This window comes from Corticium candelabrum, chromosome 13 (genome assembly GCF_963422355.1).
Source record: "Corticium candelabrum chromosome 13, ooCorCand1.1, whole genome shotgun sequence".
NCBI classification, from domain to species: domain Eukaryota; kingdom Metazoa; phylum Porifera; class Homoscleromorpha; order Homosclerophorida; family Plakinidae; genus Corticium; species Corticium candelabrum.
The window spans coordinates 5,458,906-5,481,405 of NC_085097.1; the positions used below are offsets into that span (position 1 = coordinate 5,458,906).

Here is a 22,500-nt window from a genome sequence, read left to right on the forward strand (position 1 = left end):
GGAAGCTCAATTAGAACTTTTCTCTATTCCAGCGTAGTGGACGCTCACCTAGAGTTGTGCAAGTGTCGCGGACGCTGACATGTTCAGTGTGACGCTGACACTCGTGCCAGCGTCCTACTGTGAACGAGGCTTTAGGCATTAGTAAAAACGAGCCCTGATACTTTAGCACCTAAGTACTCAGGTACTTGAAATTGGAGTGTTGACAATACTAAGTAATAGTGCAGTGTCATTATGCTTTGGACTCAAATGCTGCAAGTCCAAAAATTTGTAACACACACACACACACACACACACACACACACACACACACACTCACACACACACACACACACACACCACACACACACACACACACACACACACACCAATAAAATCACAATAAATTTCATATTCACTGCTTGTGCTCTAAACACAATCAACACATTTCGTGTCACACGCCCTACACACCTGGACGGCTTCCAAAACGCCCGGAGTCTTCAGCGCATCGGAAACGACTACACAACACGATGACGTCACAAGATGAAATTTCCAGAAACTAACAAAATCTACTTGTTGACTTGTCGCCTGTTTCTTTATCATCTCCATCACTGTCGTCATTCTCGGCGGCTGCTTCAGTGGTTTCCTCTCCTTCTGCACTGAAGTGGACCACGTGTTACCCCAAAAGAGGCCCACCCTAACAAAATCAATGTAAAACACGTACGGCTTAGTTTCTTCGTCAGCCATCGTAATCGGTGATCAGAAAATTGAAGTGAATGACACAAACACGTTCGTGAGGAACACAACAACACGTGCTCAATGCGCGGGAATAAGCGTAACGCACGTTAACAACTAGGATTTGAGTTGGAAAATCTAACGTGCGTTAGAAACAGACATAGACACGAATTTGTGCAACCAAGACACCACAAATTCAGTTCTAGTATCACAAATCAGCTAAACAATAAAATTTGAGTAAAATAAGAAAAATGGCAAACAACAATTTCAAGTATAAAATGTCAATCAAATTCATTCTGCGATGCACTGACTGCTTGAAGTTGCACAATCGATGTCTCTAGTCGTCGTCGAGTTTGGCCAACTCGCTAGTGTATATGCCGATACTCTCAGAATCGTAGAGCACAAAGTAGATCTGCTTCAACGACGAGGTCATAACACCCATAAAGTACGTCTTGATCGCTTTCAAAATAATCTGAGCAGCCGTCTGTTTAGGAAAACCATTCCTTTGAAAAATACACAATTAATTATTTAATATAATAAATTTTAAATCTGACTGAGAAGCGTACTGTCCGCTGCCAATGGAAGGGAACGAGACTGTTTTCAGGTTGTTGTCATCGGCCACTTTCAGTGCATTTTTCACGGTTTTTTCGAGATTGGGCTCAGAGTTGGCCGATCCCCACGACGGAGAGTGGACATGAATGATATGGGATGATGGCAAATCTCCGGCACGAGAAATGGCAGCTAATGTATACGATGCATACGAGTTAGGCAAGACATGTTACACATGATTGCATACAAACACGGTGGTTTGCCACCATCTTTCAACCCCATTTATTTGATTTAAGATCAGTGATAATGTCAACATGTCAAACACATGTGACCGTCAATCTTGTCAAGTCGGTGCATTGAAGAGATCTGCATGCAGTCAACTGTGTGTGTGTGTGTGTGTGTGTGTGTGTGTGTGTGTGTGTGTGTGTGTGTGTGTGTGTCACATTGTGTCACAGTGAGTGCATGTGTGTGTGTGTGTGTGTGTGTGTGTGTGTGTGTGTGTGTGTGTGTGTGCGCGTGTGTCACATTGTGTCACAGTGCGTGCATGTGTGTGTGTGTGTGTGTGTGTGTGTGTGTGTGTGTGTGTGTGTGTGTGTGTGTGTGTGTGTGTGTGTGTGTGTGTGTGTTATAATACACCCAACACACACTAAACCTTGTGTTTCTTTCAAGGTCCCATGGCTGTTCTGGCTGGCAGTGATGTCTCTGTCTAATGTGGCACCACCCGCAGCTTTCAATGCAGCACCTCACAAACACAATCACAATACAACACGGTATACACACTACACGCCAGCGACTTAAACTCACCAACTTGCCCACCGAGAAAGAAACTATTATTCGTAGGATGAACAACAGCATCGGTAGCCATCGATGCAATATCGCCTTGAATCACAGTCAACTATGTAACATAATCCATCACACATCAAAACAGTGATTCTTGTGTGTGTGTGTGTGTGTGTGTGTGTGTGGTATGTGTGTGTGTGTGTGTGTGTGTGTGTGTGTGTGTGTGTGTGTGTGTGCCAACCTTCTGTCCAAGAAAGAGCACTTTTTCGGATAGAACAGTGATGGACGCCGAAGCATGACCTTTAACTCGACGAGCCTTCACACAAATGGCCCAACATCAGACGACAATACAAGCAACCTACCAAAGTATCTACAATATACGATCGTTTGAGTCTATTTTACTGACAGTGACTCTCTCAATTAATACATTCAGTCTGCCGTGTTTTATCACACTAATACTCTGGATCAGTGAACTCGTGATATTTCAGAATTTTAGTAATGTTCAAACACATACACAACACACACCGTCGCAAGCTAAAACGATCCCAAACAGTCACCGCTATTCAAAGACACATGCGTGTACTACAACGTTCACAGCCAAATCAGTCAGTAAAACATTCCCACGAAAAGCACAGAAACTAATCAGCACACGCCACAAACAGCCACAGCAAGCTACAACTTGCGCATTTGTTTCTCTATTTTCTCGTCATTCGTCTAGCCATCTTCTTCGCTTACGGTCTGATCTTTCGCTGGTGATTTCGGTGGAGCTTTCTTCGGTGCCTGTCTGCCTCCTTTCTTCTTGGCGGCTGCTGGAGATTTGGGAGCCTTCGGAGATTTGGGAGACGGTGGGGCCGGACTCATTGGGTTGCGGACGGAAAACGTTTGAGGAGTTCTACGCTTGAGGAGCTGTGGAAGTATGTGAGGTAACACACCACCTTGCGAAATAGTCACTCCCTTCAATAGCTACAACAATAACAAAGAAATCAGGTAACCCCCAATGAAGCCCCTTTCGTAAAAAAACCTCGAAAATACATAATATATAGAGATATAACTAAAGAAGACGGTTTATCGACGTTTGAAGGTTGTTTAGAAAAGTTAAAACGAAAGTACCGCCAACATGCGCGCGCATCTTACTTCATGAAGTTCGTCGTCGTTGGCCACAGCCAGTAGAATGTGGCGCGGAATGATGCGATGTTTTTTGTTGTCGCGTGCGGCGTTGCCGGCCAGCTCCAAGACTTCGGCGCAAAGATACTCGAGCACGGCGGCAAGGTAGACGGGCGCGACTGCCGAGATGCGGCGCTTGGTGACGCTCTGGCGGAGATAGCGCTGAAGGCGGCTGACGGGGAATTGCACTCCTGCGCGAGCCGATCGCGATACGGACTTCTTGCGGCCTTTGCCTCCACGTCCGGACATTCTACCTTCCCGCGCAAGTCGACGATTGGAACTGAACGACCCCGGGTCGTCTGAGCATGCCCGGTTTGTTTAGCTAATTGTAGTAATTAGGGTGTGTAATGTACAGCCTTTTTATAGTGTAGTCTAGCGCGCGTGGTTGAAAGTTTGAGTCACATGACCGGAAACGAATCTGTTTACCATAGCAACTTTGTTTCCGGTCATGTGATTTGGACGTCTAACCACGCGCGTTAGACTGCGAAATACTGTAGTAGATATTTGACTAAAGATCTAACATCTTGGGTATTTGACGTGCTCTAATTCGGGTACATGTATTTACAGGAAGAGGGGTAGATGTAAAATTAGGGTACAGTACTTGGAATGAAGATAGAGGATATGAGTAATATAAAATTAATTAAAAATAATTAAAAAATAATTAAAAAATAATTAAAAAATAATTAAAAAATAATTAAAAATAATTTAAAAAAAAATAAAATAATACCAATTTGTCTTTTCATTTTTTTCAATGACGAGTCTTTTAAAGTGCGTAAGATCACGGGGAACGTAAGTAATTTATTCCTAAAATTGACTTGAACGAGCTTGGAATACGGGCACTAAACAAGACTAGCGTGAGTGAGTCTGGAAACAAGGCTAATTCCAGCACAGGAGTCAGTTGACATTGACATGATTTGTCAGTATTGCTTTTCTAGTGATTGTATTATCGTGATAGAATGATAACTGTTTATCTAAACTTTTTAAGTTTTATCCCATTATGGGAAGAGCTGAGCGCGCGTTATCCACTGCGAATAAATTCACTGTACATTACTAGAGCGTGCAAGAAACATACTGATTGAAAATATAATTGCTATGTTGTTGTAGCGTGCGTGTATATAAATAATTTGTTTTTATTTTGTCCAAAGTTTGCGCTCGCCCTGTAGGCCTAGCTACTTTGCCTCGCGTAGCCAGACCGTTTTTAAATACTTCCGTTTTTAGAAACGTTTGGCTGCGCGAGACTATTAGCTACTCGAATGGTAAATGATTGGAACACATTCTTAACTAGCTGAACTACGATGACGATGAATGTTTAGGTTATGGTACAAAGACTTACGACGATTTTTGAAACATCCGGGTGTCTGAAACTCGTCACGTGTTTAGAAAATTGGCCAAATCTGTAGAGCGACAACGGAAGACGACGTTTTATATAGTTCCACACATAGAGCGATGACTAGGCTTTGTTGCTATTGGTGTTTTGTGTAGGTTATGGCTTGTTTTGAGGTGCAACTGAAATATATCATTCATTCATTCATTACGTAATTACAAAACTACGTCGTTAGTGACTGTACTTTGCCTTACCTATATGCCCAGGCGGTGTATACGAGTTGACAATTTGTTCAGAATCATTGCCCGACGCGTTAGGGACACTGTAGTAATACCTCTTAGACCAACGACGCGCGCTAAGATTAGATTGTTTCGCGCGCTCACTGGTCTGGAAGTTCGAGGCTAAGCTATGGAGGCTCAGCTAAGCACGCGGAGGTTTGTATATAATTTTTGTAAAAGAACAATTATGCACAGATTCCAATATAGCCTAACAATTTCTATAACAAGCAAATCCAATTTCTATAATTTTCAAAACCAATAAATCTAAACAAAGATTTTCTACACAACAAAAACACCAAAAAAAGCAAACAAAACGTGTAGGTACTATAACATTGAGTTGCACAACTTCAATGTGCAATACAATACAAACTTGTTTACAACCAATATTTTTCTACAGTGTGATATTTATAAAAACATTGCCTTTGGGGCATATGACATAAACTAACTAAACAGTCACAACAATAAGTGTTTACTCTAGGTGCCTGCCCTGCTGGAATGTTGTTGTGCTGTAGAGTGTGTGTAAAAACTTTACATACATGGCGCTCTGTTGTGTCGTCTCAATATTTTATGAGATGTCTGTGTGCTTTCGAGAGACGTCTGTCTTGTGGGACTTGGAGTGGACGTCCTACTGGCTGTCTATACGTCCTACCAGAAATTAGCTTGTCAACTAATTCTGATTTGAAGCGGAGTAACGGCTCTTTATTGTTCACCATGCTCTTGTAGAGAACATAGGAGTTGAGGAGCTGCAACTCAAGTTCATGAAAGAAGAGCGGTTTCCACCACTTCTTGGTCCGCCTGCCCGCATTATAGAGATTTATGAGTTGGTCTCCTCTATCCACACCTCTCATGTACATGTCATAGTCGCGGATTACAATAGGACAGTCGAGAATCATTCGTTCTCTGCCCTGCCATCGTCGCACTTCCGACCATCGATTCTGTTCTTTGAGAGAGTGGATAGTTGACATCACACTCACTTGGCGTTTGTCCATCCAAGTCACACAGAGAAGGGCGTCGGATCTCCTCCAGTCGATTGTGCCCGTCTCTGTGCGTCTCTCCTGGGCTGGCGTAAGTTGCAGCTCTGGTGGGTACCCCTTTCTGCTCTTCCTGACAGTTCCACATGCGTAAATCCCATGGTCATTCAGGTGAAGACACAGATTGCGGTTCGTGTAGAAGTTGTCCGTGTAAAGATGGTGACCTCGTCCCTCGAATCCTCAAAGAAGGCCACAGACAACTCTATTGCCCAGGTTACCCTGCTCGATAGCACCGTCGATGCGTTTACCGGTGTAGACTATTTGCCGGTAGATGTATCCAGTTTTTGCATCGCTCAGTGTCCAGACATTGAATCCCCACTTTGTTGGTTTGTTTTTATATACTGTTTAAATCCGATGCGTCCCTTGAACGGTACCATTGCCTCATCGATGGTGACTTCTGGCCCAATGTTGTATAATGGTTGATGTTTCCGGGCCAGAAGATCACTGAACGATCGGATCTTATATAGTTTGTCATAGTGTAGGGAATCCCGTGCTGGTTCATTGGCCTTGTCACAAACGTGGAAGTACCTTGAGATAGCCATAAACCTGTTTCTCGGCATTACATCAGAAATCCCGGTTGTCATAATTGTGGTGTACTTCATTTTCCAGTAGTAGTCTACCCTTGGAAATTTGAGAATTCCCATTGCTATGACAAGACCAATGTATCTCATAAGCTCCTCCACTGTCACATCTTTCCACGATCCCTTGTGCTTTTCTGGCTCACATGCTCGGATCCAGTTGGCATACGTGTTCGTGTGGGTTACAATTAATTGCCAGACTTCGTTGTCAAATATTTTGAGAAAGATGGACAGTGGAGTGCTTGTAGGATCGTTAAAAGTTGGTCCGACAGCTGGTCCCAAGTATGGCCGGATTTGTTGGTAGTTGTCAACTTTAGACCAGTTCAGTTGATATGACTTTACGGGGTCAGTTATCAAACCAGTAGCTTGTGCTGCTGCTGCTGCTGCAGGTTGGACAACAACTGGAGCAGGAACGACAGGAACGACAAGTGCAGGAACAGGTTGAGCAACAGCAGAAACAGTTAAAACCAAAGCAGCAGGAACAGTTTGTACAACAGAAACAGCAGGTTGGTAGACAGCAGTAACGGCTGGTTGGTGGACAGAAGCAGCAGCAGATTGGATAATAGCAACACAAGCTATTCCAGCACGTGGTCTGGGAGCAGAGTAGATATGCGAGCAGGCAGATTGACAAGCTATAGGTAAGTTTAGTTGGTTGATAGTAGCAGATGGTAATGGAGAAGGTGGTAGTGTCGACGATGATGATGATAAAGCCGGTGAATCAGGAGCTGGTGCAGTTGATGTATCAGATGGTTGTGATGATTGTGTTGTTCGTCGTCTCTTTGGATTGGATTGCATGAGAGTAGAATCTGAAACAGAGCATATGTACTAATGTATAATACATCAATGAAGTACAAACAACTTGCCAAGTGATTGAACGTCATCATGTTGACCATCTCCACTTTCCTCAGGTTCGTCCCTGTTTTTGTCATCATCGTTGTCGTCGTATACCACTAGTGTGTATTCGTAATCTACAAAGTCTAAATCAGAGAAGAGTTGCTACATAATGTATCACGTTAAAATTATAATGTAATAGCAGAAGACCTTTCGGGTCAATAAACTCCTCCTGTTCATCTGGTTCAGCTTGGTCTGGCTGTTCAGGTTCATTTATGGTTCGTTCTGTAACGTCATCAGTGTTTACAAACGTTCAGCTAAATGTAGTGTACCATTTCAGGGCAGTAGCAAGCGGTCCGGACCATTTTCTCAAAGTTGAGTTTTTGCCAATCAACGATTAGGGCAAATTTCCGGAATTATTAATTAATATTAACTAATTAATAAATATTAACTAATTACAGACATGGGCATAATTGTGGAGCCGCCCTGAGCATGTGACTCAGATTTAAAAATTATTGAACTTTCTCAGACACTGCAAGTTCATGCATCTACAGCAATAGCTGCACTTTTTGGTAAATTACAACAAGTCATAATGGTGAGGTAATGACTCTGATTGTGCCATCTACATGTCTGAGATTGGAAGTGATCATGTGTGACCTACATGACTGCTACTTGCTGTCAGTTCAATCAATTTAAAAGTTAATTATAAGCTCCTGGACGTACCTGGTAGTTCTTTTGATAGAAAGACATTTACACTCAGGCAGCTTGCTGCGGAAAAAGCTGTTTGCCACTTCCTACGCCCATCGTTTGCGAGATCTACAAAATAGTTTTTATTTGTCTCAATTCAAGATGGTCAGATTCTTCGTTTCCTTTGAACAGCATAGAAAAAGATCTAAATAGGCAGTTGCCGTCACCTTCAACTACGAACTATGATTAGCTGCAGGTTTCGTGTTTCATTCGGGAGAAGCTGCTGCGCAATGGCGTCTCATCGATGCTAGAGCTGTTGACTTGGATTTGTTGGTGTAGCATATGAAGGATAGGAGTGACCGTGATTGTTTGAAAATAATACACAACTGCAGGTCTTTAGTTGGGTTTGTCTGGAGCTGATGGCACAGACCAATCAGATCGGTACAGGCAGTAGAGTCCATAAAAATGATGGTCGACGACTCCCAGTAGATTGTTAAGTGATACCTTGTTACATGATATGTACAAAGGTGCTGAGTAGACGGCATTCGTTGCAGGGTGCCACTAAATGGTAGACGTAGAAGGCGGCAACATGCTGAGCAGGTGGTTCAAATCCAAGAGCCGCTGCCATGAAAGACTAGAAATTACCAAATATTTCTAGTCGCCAAATTGGCGACCACACTGTTCGTTTAGTCGCCAGCCATCTAGAAGTGGTCACCATATGGCGACTTGGCAACCGGATTTTTTGAACCCTGATATTGTGAGTCTGCTCTTGTGACGTCACAACATGAACAGTTTGGACACGGTAATGTATGGTGGCGGTGGTTAGTCTGGTCATTCTCTAATCGTTTGTTGCTACAGGTTGTCAAAGCGTCCAATCAGAACAATACAAATACCTAAATAGCACGATTTGATGTAGAATCAGCGGGTCAGCGGGTATATTCATAAATCAGGAATTGTTGATTTCAATGCCTCAACTGATATGGGAGTGGCTCCATAATTATGCCAACGTCTGTACTTTGTTTTGCTCAACCAAATTTTCAATGCTTGCTAAGGCCCTGCATTCGAAAAGGCTTCACCTTCAGTCTCACCAGTTGTATCTGCAAACGTTGTATCTGTTACCATTGACTCACATGTAACACATTTTCAATTTCAAGCAAGCAAAATGGTAAGCAGAATTCTAATATACTTACCCAACTCTTCAACCTGAGATGCTTCTAGGAGATATTCCACTGCTTGCTGCTCTGTCAGGTAAACAGTAGTTTAAGTACTTATTCTATGTTACTATATTTAGCTAAGAACAGCATTAACTGTCACAACTCACACTCTATGTTTAACGCTGCTTGCCTAATTCAATATTGTTGCCATAGCAATAATCACACAATGATGTCACATAATGTAAAATGTCAATTTTTACACCCTAGAGAACAAAGTGAAACAATGATCGATTTGTACCAGCTGTCCCTGGGTGTAGGGGTGGTGCAACGCAGTCACCTAACTAGGTGAGCATCGTTTCCATAGAAACACCTCAAGTAATGACGTCACATGACGTAGGCTATTTTATGTTTACCTTATAATTATTCAAAACTAGCAAAGAATGAATCGAATTTATCAATTCCTAAACGATTCCCTCAGGGGGTAGGGGTTGTATTGTACAGTGTGTGTAGTGTACGGACATTCAGAGTACCCGTATGAGGCATCAGAGAAACTCGCTCGCTCACAAAAGTAAACGCTACATCAAACGTAGTTCACAATACCTGCTACTTGACGTGGAGGTGGATCGTCCGAAAGACGCCACGGATTCTTGCCTCGCCGACGACTTGCTCTGGTACATCAAAATCATCTTCGTCGTCGTCGCTTCCGTGGAACGGATCGTTGTCGATTGTCGTATCCACCAATGAGCTGGCATCCATTGCATCGCTGTAAAAACGTCGTGGCAAGGCCATCGTAACACAGGAAACAAACCGGAAAAGAGAAGAAACACGAAGCGCAATAGTTTAATTCCCGTATACTCTTATCGCTCCTCCTACTTTTGACCATCTAGATCTGCCTGTCACGTGTAAGAGAACATACGGGAAAGCGTTTGAAGCCATGCCGACAAGACGCTAGCCTCGAATTTCCAGACCAGAGAGCGCGCACTCTGGTCTGGAAGTTCGAGGCTAACAAGACGCCCTAGAACACAGAGGGCGGTTTAATGCTCCGAGGTAGCTGTGCTTATGGTCACAGAACATGGAAAGAGAGAATTGTCATTCGTAAGTGTGACGGCAGTCTAATTAACAAGAATAACTGAAACTCATGATCATCGCAGCTGTGATGCTTTGCAGTATCCTCATACTTCCACTTGAAGATGATGGATACTATTTTCCTGACCAACCAATTCCAAACCAGTACAAAGTATCTGCACGTGCACTGAAACAATATACCTAGCGACTGACGATGTGAGGTGGTGCAGACTACATCTTGCTGGGGTGTCAGAGACCTAAGTAACAGTTTGTTGACATGTATGCCAAAATAGAGACGGATACAGTACGGTAATCCAGACTGCTTTCTGCACGTGATGGGAGAAGCCTAGCACGTGGCTGCAGCTCACTGTGCATGACGTAAGGAAGTGGTAACTGCGCATGTTCTGTGTCATCCAATTTTTGATAGAGCCTGTAAAGTATGTACTGTACTATACAAGTCTGGAAGGAGGGTGAAATCAAATAGAATTTTAACAATATTTTTAGTCTCACCAGGTAGAAATAAATCTGTTGTATGTGAATGAGCATACACAGCTGTGTAGTCTGCACGGCCAGACCGCTCCCCTCTTGGCCACACGAACTACTCTAAAGTCTGTTCACGAATTAGATGGACTCGTGCCTGAGGGTTGGACCTTAGCTAAACAGATTATCAAGAAAGCCGGATGTTATGTTTGTATAAGAAGCTATCTTATACTGATTGCATTCTTAGCATGTGTTGTCACAAGGACGCAAACCACTAGATATGGTGATTGAAGTAAACCCTAACGAAGAGTCAGATGCTGGTGAGTCTGATTCCACAGAGAGCTATGACGAAGATCAAATGCAAGTCACAGGAAACCAATAAATGCTTGCTTGTACTGTACACGAGTTTCTAATTGTTTGTGTCATTAGTATTTTGTTACACCCCTTCTTAGTTTGATAAAGACTTATCTCATTGGGGTTGTCTCTACATTGATCTGATTAAGCTTGTCTCCACCCGCTAACTCATTACAATTCCGGAAGTTGCTTATGCTGGTCTTCTGTTCATAGCAAGAAATATATGATTATTATAATTGAATTAAGCTCTTCAAGAGCTGTCCATCGATATTAATTAGACCTCGGAAACCCATACTATACTCCTGCTACGCCCTGAATTCCTCAGTCCATCTAATGCGTGAAAGGACTGTAGTACGTAGAGTGTACTATAGTACAGTACAAATATATTGGAATTTTTGCCTATTTCTAAAACAAAGAATTTAGAAATCCGTTCTAATTTGTTGGACATTTGTAATCAAAATTTCAATAGTTTCCGTTACAGGCAGTGAAAAAAATTTGGAAGGAAAGTAACACTTCAGAGTCACACCGTTTTTAAAATGCGTGACATGAGCTGTGCCTGCATCAAGTTGACAACAGTTTGAGCCTATTGTAATTCTAGAAGGAAAACCTCAAACTCTGTAGATGAGAATGCTGGTAGTCTGTCATTCTGTACCGTTTGCCCGTATGTTCTAGAGACTACACCCAATACTCTGGATCACTGAACTCACGATTCTATTCGTCGTCATGTCTACACACAACACACACTGTTGTGACCTAAAACAATCTCAGACAGTCAGTGTCACTGTTATTCAAAGACTCATGTCTGTACAACAACTTCACCGCAAAATTAGTGAGTAAAACAGCTCCAAAGCACAGCAACTTATAAGAATGCCACATACAGCCACGGCAAGCCACTACAACTTGCGCATCTCTTCCTCAACCTTCTTCTTCATTCTGAGCTTTTCCTGGTGACTTCGGCGGAGCCTTCTTCGGTGCCTGTCTGCCTCCTTTCTTCTTACCTGCTACTGGAGATTTGGGAGACGGAGGGGCCGGACTCATCGGGTTGCGCACGGAAAACGTTTGAGGAGTTCTACGCCTGAGGAGCTGCGGAAGTATGTGAGGCAGAACACCACCTTGTGAAATAGTCACTCCCTTCAAGAGCTGCAATAGTAAAGACGCAGGTTAACTCTCAACGAGGCCCTTTAGTAAAAACACTGACAATAGAAAAGATAAAAAATTCAAACAAAATTACCCGCCAACCTGCGCGCGCATCTTACTTCATGAAGCTCGTCGTCGTTGGCCACAGCCAGTAGGATGTGGCGCGGAATGATGCGATGTTTTTTGTTGTCGCGTGCGGCGTTGCCGGCCAGTTCCAAAACTTCGGCGCAAAGATACTCGAGCACGGCGGCAAGGTAGACGGGCGCGACTGCCGAGATGCGGCGCTTGGTGACGCTCTGGCGGAGATAGCGCTGAAGGCGGCTGACGGGGAATTGCACTCCTGCGCGAGCCGATCGCGATACGGACTTCTTGCGGCCTTTGCCTCCACGTCCGGACATTCTACCTTCCCGCGCAAGTCGATGATTGGAACTGTGCGAGGCTGAGCATGCTCAGTTTGTTTATCTAGTAATTAGCGGTCGACTAACGCGGATCATTCGCGTGGACAGTGTGGCTCCCGTTCAGGTCCGCAAAATGCCTCGCTATCCCAGACCGCTTTGAGCCTAAATCACCACATGAGGCTGTTATATAGACACAATGTACTGGTGCAATAGCACATAACAAACCATAAAATTAGTGCAAAACATAATCTCCACTTTCAGTTAAGAATTAAAAATAAACACAAAAAATAAACAGTTATCCGCCTGCAGACAACCCAATGATTTACTGACAAATGCCATAAGCGCACACTGATGCAAAAAGCAATGCAGTTGTTTCATGTCTAATTCATGACGCCTGATTTCTCGATGTACATGGTTAACCACAAGTTGGGTTGTCGGGATTGGTATGATCATCAACCACCCTGACATTCCTAGTCCCCTTCATGTCCAACCAAGCAACAAAAGTATCATGAGCAGTCTGATTCTTAACCATAATTTTGGACCACGACTGATCAGACATACTCTGGCAATGATGCAGGCAAGCGTCAGTGAACAATCCATTGGTAGTCGATTGAATAGCCGGTTGCAGTGCTTGTAAGAACGTCGTTCGCCAATGAGCGATCAACTGCATCTGACTCTCACTGCAATTCGGAGGTCTGCAACCGATCTGTAATATGCTCTCCAGTTGCCACGTGTCATACTCGGAATTGAGTACAAAAATGGGTGTTTTAATATACGGGTATGTGTACTGAGCCATGAAACACTGCCAACGTTCGCTCTCCTCCTTCGAGTGAATGCACTCACTGTTGACACCTCCACTGCAATTCTGCATCTCAAAGACATGCTGATATTGCCCTCTGATGTACATCTCCCCGTGTATGTTGGCTGCATCAATAAAGTATCCCGCATCTGCCATTCCATGCACTTTGATGTTCGAAAACATCGACTGAACATAATCCAGATGCAGATATGTAGACAGTCCACCAGCAGAGCAGCCAGTAAGGATGATAGCTTCCGCCTGATCTAGATGTTCCTTCTCTCTAAGAGAGTTCAGGACAGCATCGAGAATTCGATGACCACGAAAGTAGATTTTCTTGTCTTTGATTGTTATTGGATTATCAAGGTTACCGGAGAAAGACGCGCCGTCGCAGTAAGGCACGAACACAACTGAATAATTGGCAAACTCTGGGTTCACATCCGGGTCATTGTTGAGAAATCCACTCAACTGCATTGCCTTCTGCCACATGGATGAGGAACCCAACCGAGTAGAACTACGACCATAGCAGTCGCTTTCATCGTAGCACCATCCACCGCCTTCCAAGTGTATAATCCATCGATTTACCGACGTTTTATTGATGTAATAGCCTGGTGCTGAGCCGTCGAGACAAACGGCGCCGTCATTCACAGCGTCCGGCAACAGAACAAGGTTAACCAAGCGCTGAGCCTGTGAGCAACATAAGACAAGAAAAACAAAAACAAGAACGGTCCCGGCCATGCTTGTCATGTGACTAACGGTTGCTATTTTGATCACGTGATGCTACTTATCGTAAGTCCCGTATATTTCCTTGAGTGCTAGCTCTAGATAACTATATTACGGCTTTGATCTAGGTAACTATAGATGTCACTCAGTAGTAGATCATACGTAAAGTACATGTCACATAATGAATAGAAATCCACATAGATCGCTTGATGCGCGGAAGTGTCATTAAAATTAACAAACGTGGTCACGTGACCTGACTAATAAATGCCCGTCACTTGACATGGCCGCCTCAGCTTTTCTTCTTATTTCTTGTGTCTTATGCTTCTCACAGGCTCATCGCGTAGCTAACCTTGTTCTATTGCCCGACGCTGTAAATGACGGCGCCGTTTGTCTCGACGGCTCAGCACCAGGCTATTACATCGATAAAACGTCGGTAAATCGATGGATTATTCACTTGGAAGGCGGTGGATGGTGCTACAATAAAAGCGACTGCTATTATCGTGCTTCTTCGTGGTTGGGTTCGTCAACCTACTGGAATCGGACATCTCACTTGAGAGGATTTCTCAATAATGACCCGGATGTGAACCCAGAGTTTGCCAACTATTCAGTCGTGTTTGTGCCTTACTGCGACGGCGCGTCTTTCTCCGGTAACGTCAATGACCCAATAACAGTCAATGACAAGAAAATCTACTTCCGCGGTCATCCAATTCTCAATGCCGTCCTGAGCGCTCTCATACAAAAGGAACAAATAGATAAGGCGGAAGCTATCATTCTTACTGGCTGCTCTGCTGGTGGACTGTCTACATATTTGCATCTGGATTATGTTCAGTCGATGTTTCCAAACATCAAAGTGCATGGATTGGCAGATGCAGGATACTTTATTGATGCAGCTAACATACATGGGGAGATGTACATCAGAGGGCAATATCAGCATATCTTTGAGATGCAGAATTGCAGTGGAGGTGTCAACAGTGATTGCATTCGCTCGAAAGAAGAGAGCGAACGTTGGCAGTGTTTCATGGCTCAGTACACATACCCATATATTAAAACACCCATTTTTGTATTCAATGCTGAGTATGACACGTGGCAGCTTCAAAACATATTACAGGTCGGTTGTAAGGCTCCGAATTGCAATGAGAGTCAGATGCAGTTGATCGCTCGTTGGCGAACGATGTTCTTACAAACACTGCAACCGGTTATTCGATCGACTACCAATGGATTGTTCACTGACGCTTGCATTCAGCATTGCCAGAGTTTGGCCGATCGGACGTGGTCCAAAATTATGGTTAAGAATCAGACTGCTCACGATACGTTTGTTGATTGGTTGGATTTGAAGGGGACCGGGATTGTCCGTGCGGTCGACGATCATACCTATCCTCACAACCCGACTTGTGGTAAGCCACATATACCGAAAGGTTAGGTTTCATGGACTAGATATCTCATGGAACAACAGCAATGCTTTTAGAATCCTTGTACACACAAGGCATTTGTCAGTAATTTATTAGATTGTTCGCATATATGGATGGCTGTGTTTATGAATTGAATTTGAAACTAAAGGTGGAGATTACATATGCCGACTAGAAAACAAATATTATGCTGACCAAAGATTAGGGATCGAATTGTTTTGTTTTGGTTTGATTGTGCACTGTTTGATGACGTCGGTTTTCAGGCAGTTCGCCTTTACAAGTTTCTGGTTCAAATGCACTTGGTATGTGCAATTGCACCAGATACAACGTCATGTGACATCACACATAGACAGTCCTTGTCGTTGGCAGTCGGGCACTTAGGTTGGCATTACAGACTGGTTGAAAGTCTGTTTTCTTATTATCAGAGACGATACAACCAGAAATCCAATAATACGACACAGCACATGCTGATGATCGAAATTTATCATCGATCTTACTGACTGTCGTGTAACCAAGTATCCATCACATCATCAAGTCATCGAAACAAGGATCGCCAGAATCTTTGTGATGAAACGTAATTTCATCAGGAGAAATCGGATTATTGTATCCAGCGAATTGATGTTTGACATTTGCAGCCTTCTCCTTTGATATGAGAAGAGCTTCGTCGTCGTTGTCGTCGTCATCAGACCAGCTACTATTGCGAAACGACAACGTTTCTGCTCTCTTCTCCATTAGACCAACAGATTCTAATGTCTTGTACTGTCGTTTCCGTCTATTACACAAACAGAAAAAAGGTAAAAAAACAGTATATTTGTACACCAGAGCTGTATGGGTGATTGAGCATAGATTGGGTATGACACGCCAAGGAGTGCATGGATCCTCCCCTGCAATAAATGCCTCTGGGCAATAAGTGACACACACACATACCCGGGCAACAAGTGCCCCAGGCAATAAGTAACTTCCCAGGAATAAGTGACCCCCCCGGCAACAAGTGATCTTCCCAACCAGTGACCCTTCCGGCAATAAGCCCCTCCGACGACAAGTGCCCTTTTGGCAATAAGTGGACCCACTGGCAATAAGAGCCCCGGTAATAAGTGGACCCCGTCAATAAGTGAATGCCCATCAATAAGTGGACTCCCAGCAATAAGTGGAGCCCAGCAACAAGTGGACACTCATTAATTAATAAGTGGACCCAGGCAATAAGTGGACGCCCAGAAAAAGTGGACCCTCAGCATTAAGTGGACTTTGGCAATAACTGGACACCCGACAATAAGTGGACCCCAGCTATAAGTAGACCCCAGCATTTAAGTTGACGCCTAGCAGTAAGTAGACCCTAATCAATAAGTGAATCCCCGGCAATAAGTGAACCCCCTGGCAATAAGTGAACCCCAGTAATAATTGAACCACCAGCAATAAGTGGACCCAGTAACAAGTTGACCCCGGCAATAAGTGGACCTCAGCAATAAGTGGACCCCAGCAATAATTGAACCCCCAGCAATAAGTGGACCCCAGCAACAAGTGGACCCCGGCAATACGTTGACCCCGGCAATAAGTGGACCCCAGCAATAAGTGGACCCCCAGTAATAAGTGGACCCCCAGCAATAAGTGGAGCCCGGCAATAAGTGGACACCCATCAATAAGTGGACGTCCATTAATCAGTGGACCCCAGCAATAAGGGGACACCGGCAATAAGTGGACCCCAGCAATAAGTGGACCCCCAGTAATAAGTGGACCCCCAGCAATAAGTGGAGCCCGGCAATAAGTGGACACCCATCAATAAGTGGACGTCCATTAATCAGTGGACCCCAGCAATAAGGGGACACCGGCAATAAGTGGACTCCAGTAATAAGTAAACCCCCAGCACTAAGTGGACCCCAGCATTAACTGGACGCCCAGGATTAAGTGGACCCGGTAATAAGTGGGCTCCTGGTAATATGTGGACTCCCGGTAATAAGTGAACCCCAGCAATAATTGAACCCACAGCAATAAGTAGACACCCAGCAATAAGCGGACCCCCAGCATTAAGTAGTCCCCGGCAATATGTGGACCCCAGCAATCAGTGGACCTCAGCAATAAGTTGACCCCAGCATGGACTCCGGCAATAAGTGAACTCCAGCAATAAGTGGACCCCTAGCTATAAGTAGACCCTCAGCAATAAGTGGATCCCAGCATTAAGTGAACCCCAGCAATAATGGAACCCCCCCCCCCCCGCAATAAGTAGACCCAGGAATAAGTGGACGGAAAACATTAAGTGGACGCCCAGCAAAAATGGACCTCAGCGATAAGTGGACCCCCGGCAATAAGTGGACCCCAGCAATAACTAGACCCTCAGCAATAAGTGGACCCCCGGCAATAAGTAGACCCTCAGGAATAAGTGGACCCCCAGCAATAAGTGAGACTACCCCGCAATAAATGGACTTTCCGGGTAATGAGTGACACCTGGCAATAAATGCCCCCCGGCAATAAATGGACTCCCTAGCAATAAGTGGACCCCAGTTCATTAGTGGTAGCCATATGAAAGGACCAGGGTTAGAGACTAGGATTCGGGTTAGAGTCAGGGTTAAGTGCAATTTTGAACCACCCGCAGCCGGTCCATTTGTGGCCAAAAACCGACCCCTCCCTGTCCATTTATGGCCCTGGTTCAAAATTTCGTTACATCTACATACACTGACCTTCTAATGTAGACGAGAAGAAACAGCGCAGCAACACAAACCGCCACCACTGCCATTGCAATCACGAATTTGCTAACAACACTCATGCCCCCCTGCGTGTCTCTCTTCTCATCATCTACACACAGATCACAAAATCGGATAAAGAAATAGATCCAACGTATTCTAGATGAATCTCGACTACCATTGTCGACGGCGAAATTCGCTTTAGATTGACAGTCTTCAGGCAATTCGTCGGCGTTGTTACCACAGTGGTTGAACCCATCACACAGTAACACTCGACTGATGCATAGTCCATTGCAAGAACACCGCCAATGCGTTGGCAAAGGACACGGACGACCCTCTACACATAGTCCTGTATTATATATGGTGAGAAACTCGAGTCATTTAGTCTCATATATACCACAGTTTTTTTCGTCTAATCCACCACCAGTTGCCGTGCAGTCAATGATACCGTCACATCGCCACGTCGCATTAGTGCAGCTGCCGTCAGCACAAGTGAACTCCTCGGATGTACTGCAACCTGACATGAAATAGAGAGATTGTAAATTTAATTATTAAGTTAATATTAACATTATATAATAATAATAATATTTAACGATGATATATTATGCTAATATTATGCTTTTGTTGGACGCATCACGTGCAATCTTGTTGCGAGATCCCGGATGTGCCATTGAATTCGAATCTTGCTCTTCTGGTTTTTCGGTAGTAATCGACACACTCTTCGTGTAGGGCTCGGATTAAGAAACGTGTAGGTTGGATTTGGTCCAAATTCAATCAGAATGTAGAGAGAAACGCAAGCGGTGTACAAGAGCGGCTTCAATCGGCAAGAAATTTCTGAAATCTTCGATCGCTCGAAGTGTTGCAAAGGACGAAGACATGTACAGTCTACACAGCACCGGTTTGGGCGTGTGTTCGAACGAACTGGATGGTATAGCGTTTGCGTCATCGAGAAATTTTACGCGGGGTCGTCCCCTCGAGGGGGACCCCGTGCATTATTTTTATATGTCAACCTTTCTCTGCGCGTGCCGAGTGTGCATGCCGATTTCGGTTGCAAACGGACAAAAGACGTGACCGTGTATCACGAACACATAGGCAGACAGACAGAAATTATGGCGTTGGCCGTTTGGGCCAGACTAGAATGTAATAGCGTTGTTCTTTGAAAATATATGTATTGACAGACAGACAGACGGACGGACAGACGGACAACAGACAGAAAGGCAGACAGACAGATATACAAACAGACAGACAGACAGACAGACAGACAGACAGACAGATCTAAAGATGGACAATAGACAGACAGATGGACAACAGGCAGACAGACAGATATACAAACAGACAGACAGACAGACAGACAGACAGACAGATCTAAAGATGAACAATAGACAGACAGATGGACAACAGACAGACAGATGGACAACAGACAGACAGATGGACAACAGACAGACAGACAGACAGACAGACAGACAGACAGACAGATATACAGACAGACAGACAGACAGGTATACAGACAGACAGACAGACAGATAGACAACAGACAGACAGACAGACAGACAGATATACAGACAGACAGACGGACAGACACACAAACAACAGACAGACAATTTGGGCTTTATATATTAAATTAATTAATATATTGTTAATATCAATTAATATTTGTATTGTAATAATGTTAACATAATGCCTATATTGTATTGATTAATATAAACGTGATAACCAGCCACTCACTACAGGTGGTCTCATCGCTGCCGTCACCACAGTCCGTCATACCATCACATCGAGCAGTCAAGAGTATTCGCTCCCCATTGTCACACACGAACTTGTCCGTAACGCAGTCTAAATAACAACGAATGGTGACGCAGTATTTGATGACGCAATTTGTAATAAATAAATAAATAATTAATTAACTAATATATTACCGCAGTTCGTTTCGTCCGATCCGTCGGTACAGTCCGCAATGCCGTCGCAGTGATAGTCCAATGGAATACATTGATTGGAGCTGCACGTGAATTCTGACGACAAGCACGGACGCGTTGATGCTATACAACAATATACATGTATAGATAGGTGTGTGTGTGTGTGTGTGTGTGTGTGTGTGTGTGTGTGTGTGTGTGTGTGTGTGTGTGTGTCTGTGCATGTGTGTGTGTGTGTGTGTGTGTGTGTGTGTGTGTGTGTGTGTGTAAAAATACAACTTGACATACATGCAACTGATGGCTTGTCTTACCTGTTGGTAAGAATCCAAATCCACTTTGAAATCCTTCGCATAAACACAACAATAAAATTATATTAATATCAATATCTCTACTAGAATTAGATAATTAGATAACCGACCTGAGCCAGACATGCTAGGATCCATACTGCTGGGTTCCACTGTTCCTGAGCTTGAATCAATTGAGCCCATACTCGGTTCCATCCTACCGGAACCGGAAACACTTGGACTCGTACTGGGTTCTATAGTGGGTTCCAGAGTGAGTTCCATGAAGGGGTCCACGGTACCGGAACCGGAATCGCTTAGACCCGAGCTCGATCCTAACGACGGCCGCTCCGTTACAGGGCAGCAGAAAAACTGTGCAAACTGGTAGAGCAATTCGCCTGACGACGAGAAGTCCAAACAAGTTTCGCGCACCTTAAATGAAATAAAAGACAAAAAGTATGAAAGGAAACTCGAAGACACGAAGCGTTGTGCGACGTGCCTCAAACGCGGTCACGTAGGTTCCACCCTGGCATTCATTTGACGCAATTTGAAGCAGTTCGTCTCTAGTCCGGCAGTTGAGGGGGTCGCCGCCAATCACCCGCGCACTCGTCATGTCACAGAACTCAATAGGCTGCTCGTCTGCAACACAACCGTACGGCTCATTGATTAGTTACTAACTACCACAACACGCGGCAACTAGAATTGCTGGTGAGTGACCTTCAGGGGGCCTGCAGTGCGTGACGGGAAAGATGAGGTACGGACTCTCAACAATCTCGCATGCGCCTTGACATTCCCGCTCATCACAGAAAGCCGCCAACTCTCTGTCACTGTACCGAACCTGACTGGAGACCATTTGACAGCCGCACGTGAAGACGAGCAAAGCAACCTGCACGACAACAACGCCAAATAGAAACTAGACAAACCGTAAACGACACAAAAAGGCAAGAAACGTGCGCCACTGTGTCGAACTCGAGTGCATGCCGTCACTCACCGTCGTCCACAAGAGATTCATGGCCGCCACGTTTGTCCGACACACTTTGAGAGTTCAACAGTCTCCTACGCATAGTTTTCGCTCCCTTTCGAGCTGCACTATCACGCGACTGCGGACGGTATATATAGACACGAAAACGACGCACGTGGAACGAGATATACGTTCAAACAATTCTAGTCGCATTTCTCTCATGAGCCACAAATCGTAAATAATGAGATTCGACTTGTAAAAAAAGCATGCACTCGAGTTTAAATTATAGTTCAGACAACTAGAGAACTTGGTGTTGCGATCGAGTGCAGAACGCGATGGAAAACGTGAGTTTCTATGAGAAAGTGAGACCGGCGTCCCGATAGACAATGTAGATCTTCTCTAGTGAGGCGACGAACGCCGCCGTGCGGAGGTCGAGACCGAGATTGTACTCGTGAGCTCGTGACATGATTTGCTAGAAAGCCGAGCCCAAAAAATTGTTAGCACATATCATGCACTATACATGTCATGCAGTATGCACATATGATGCACTATACATATGATGCACTCTAAACCATATGGCATACACTATACATATGATGCACTGTTCATATCCTGCACTATATACCATATGTCATACACTATACATATCATGCACTGTACATATCATGTACTATACATATGATGCATTATCCATATCATGCACTATATACCATATGTCATACACTATACATATCATACACTATACATATCATGTACTATACATATGATGCACTATCCATATCATGCACTATATACGTACCATAAGTCATACACTATACATATCATACACTATACATATCATACACTATACATATCATGTACTATACATATGATGCACTATACATATCATGCACTATACATATCATGCACTATATACCATATATCATACACTAAACATATGATACACTATACATATGATGCACTGTACATATGATGCACTATATACCATATGTCATACACTATACATATCATGCACTGTACATATCATGTACTATACATATGACGCACTATACATATCATGCACTATATACCATATGTCATACACTATACATATCATGTACTATACATATGATGCACTACATGTCATGGACTATATACCATATGTCATACACTATACATATGATGCACTATACATATGATGCACTATACATATGATGCACTATACATATCATGCACTATACATATGAT

General features: G+C 43.9%; 8 protein-coding genes across 8 annotated transcripts in view; 1 reads left to right on the forward strand and 7 right to left on the reverse strand.

Moving 5' to 3' along the window:
* Positions 1-816, reverse strand: part of LOC134188412 (nucleosome assembly protein 1-like 1-B) — an 18,612-nt gene extending 17,796 nt beyond the window's left edge. The window contains exons 1-3 of the mRNA XM_062656582.1: positions 701-816; positions 550-635; positions 448-494 (exon numbers count right to left, since the gene is read on the reverse strand). Of these exons, the coding sequence (XP_062512566.1) occupies positions 448-494; positions 550-635; positions 701-723 (156 nt within the window). The 5' untranslated portion in view covers positions 724-816. The remainder of the gene's footprint in view (positions 1-447; positions 495-549; positions 636-700) is intronic.
* A 73-nt stretch (positions 817-889) lies between these two features.
* On the reverse strand, positions 890-3,510 carry LOC134188570 (core histone macro-H2A.1-like). The gene is made up of 8 exons (XM_062656736.1): positions 3,175-3,510; positions 2,760-3,003; positions 2,403-2,410; positions 2,282-2,356; positions 2,065-2,155; positions 1,913-2,002; positions 1,278-1,452; positions 890-1,214 (listed from the first exon to the last, which is right to left on the reverse strand). The coding sequence occupies exons 1-8, from the start codon at positions 3,451-3,453 to the stop codon at positions 1,049-1,051; spliced, it is 1,128 nt and encodes a 375-aa protein (XP_062512720.1). The 5' UTR covers positions 3,454-3,510; the 3' UTR covers positions 890-1,048.
* Positions 3,511-5,024: 1,514 nt separating this feature from the next.
* Positions 5,025-9,150, reverse strand: LOC134188414 (uncharacterized). Its single transcript, XM_062656585.1, has 3 exons — positions 9,010-9,150; positions 7,457-7,531; positions 5,025-7,392 (listed from the first exon to the last, which is right to left on the reverse strand). The coding sequence occupies exon 3, from the start codon at positions 7,208-7,210 to the stop codon at positions 6,131-6,133; it is 1,080 nt and encodes a 359-aa protein (XP_062512569.1). The 5' UTR covers positions 7,211-7,392; positions 7,457-7,531; positions 9,010-9,150; the 3' UTR covers positions 5,025-6,130.
* A 2,523-nt stretch (positions 9,151-11,673) lies between these two features.
* On the reverse strand, positions 11,674-12,562 carry LOC134188415 (histone H2A-beta, sperm-like). Its single transcript, XM_062656586.1, has 2 exons — positions 12,243-12,562; positions 11,674-12,126 (listed from the first exon to the last, which is right to left on the reverse strand). Exons 1-2 carry the CDS (start codon positions 12,519-12,521, stop codon positions 11,902-11,904), a joined length of 504 nt encoding a protein of 167 aa, XP_062512570.1. The 5' UTR covers positions 12,522-12,562; the 3' UTR covers positions 11,674-11,901.
* Positions 12,563-12,702: 140 nt separating this feature from the next.
* LOC134188413 (uncharacterized) lies at positions 12,703-14,062 on the reverse strand. The gene has a single exon (XM_062656584.1). The coding sequence runs from the start codon at positions 14,053-14,055 to the stop codon at positions 12,937-12,939; it is 1,119 nt and encodes a 372-aa protein (XP_062512568.1). The 5' UTR covers positions 14,056-14,062; the 3' UTR covers positions 12,703-12,936.
* A 251-nt stretch (positions 14,063-14,313) lies between these two features.
* On the forward strand, positions 14,314-15,607 carry LOC134188416 (uncharacterized). The gene has a single exon (XM_062656587.1). The coding sequence runs from the start codon at positions 14,321-14,323 to the stop codon at positions 15,458-15,460; it is 1,140 nt and encodes a 379-aa protein (XP_062512571.1). The 5' UTR covers positions 14,314-14,320; the 3' UTR covers positions 15,461-15,607.
* Positions 15,608-15,823: 216 nt separating this feature from the next.
* On the reverse strand, positions 15,824-21,366 carry LOC134189281 (SCO-spondin-like). The gene is made up of 11 exons (XM_062657516.1): positions 21,304-21,366; positions 21,030-21,198; positions 20,812-20,951; positions 20,450-20,744; positions 20,343-20,375; positions 20,038-20,157; positions 19,847-19,954; positions 18,519-18,638; positions 18,300-18,458; positions 18,119-18,233; positions 15,824-16,218 (listed from the first exon to the last, which is right to left on the reverse strand). Exons 1-11 carry the CDS (start codon positions 21,322-21,324, stop codon positions 15,969-15,971), a joined length of 1,530 nt encoding a protein of 509 aa, XP_062513500.1. The 5' UTR covers positions 21,325-21,366; the 3' UTR covers positions 15,824-15,968.
* Positions 21,367-21,433: 67 nt separating this feature from the next.
* Positions 21,434-22,500, reverse strand: part of LOC134189280 (glutamate dehydrogenase, mitochondrial-like) — a 14,436-nt gene continuing 13,369 nt past the window's right edge. Inside the window, exon 12 of the mRNA XM_062657515.1 lies at positions 21,434-21,745. Within this exon, the coding sequence (XP_062513499.1) occupies positions 21,626-21,745 (120 nt within the window). The 3' untranslated portion in view covers positions 21,434-21,625. The remainder of the gene's footprint in view (positions 21,746-22,500) is intronic.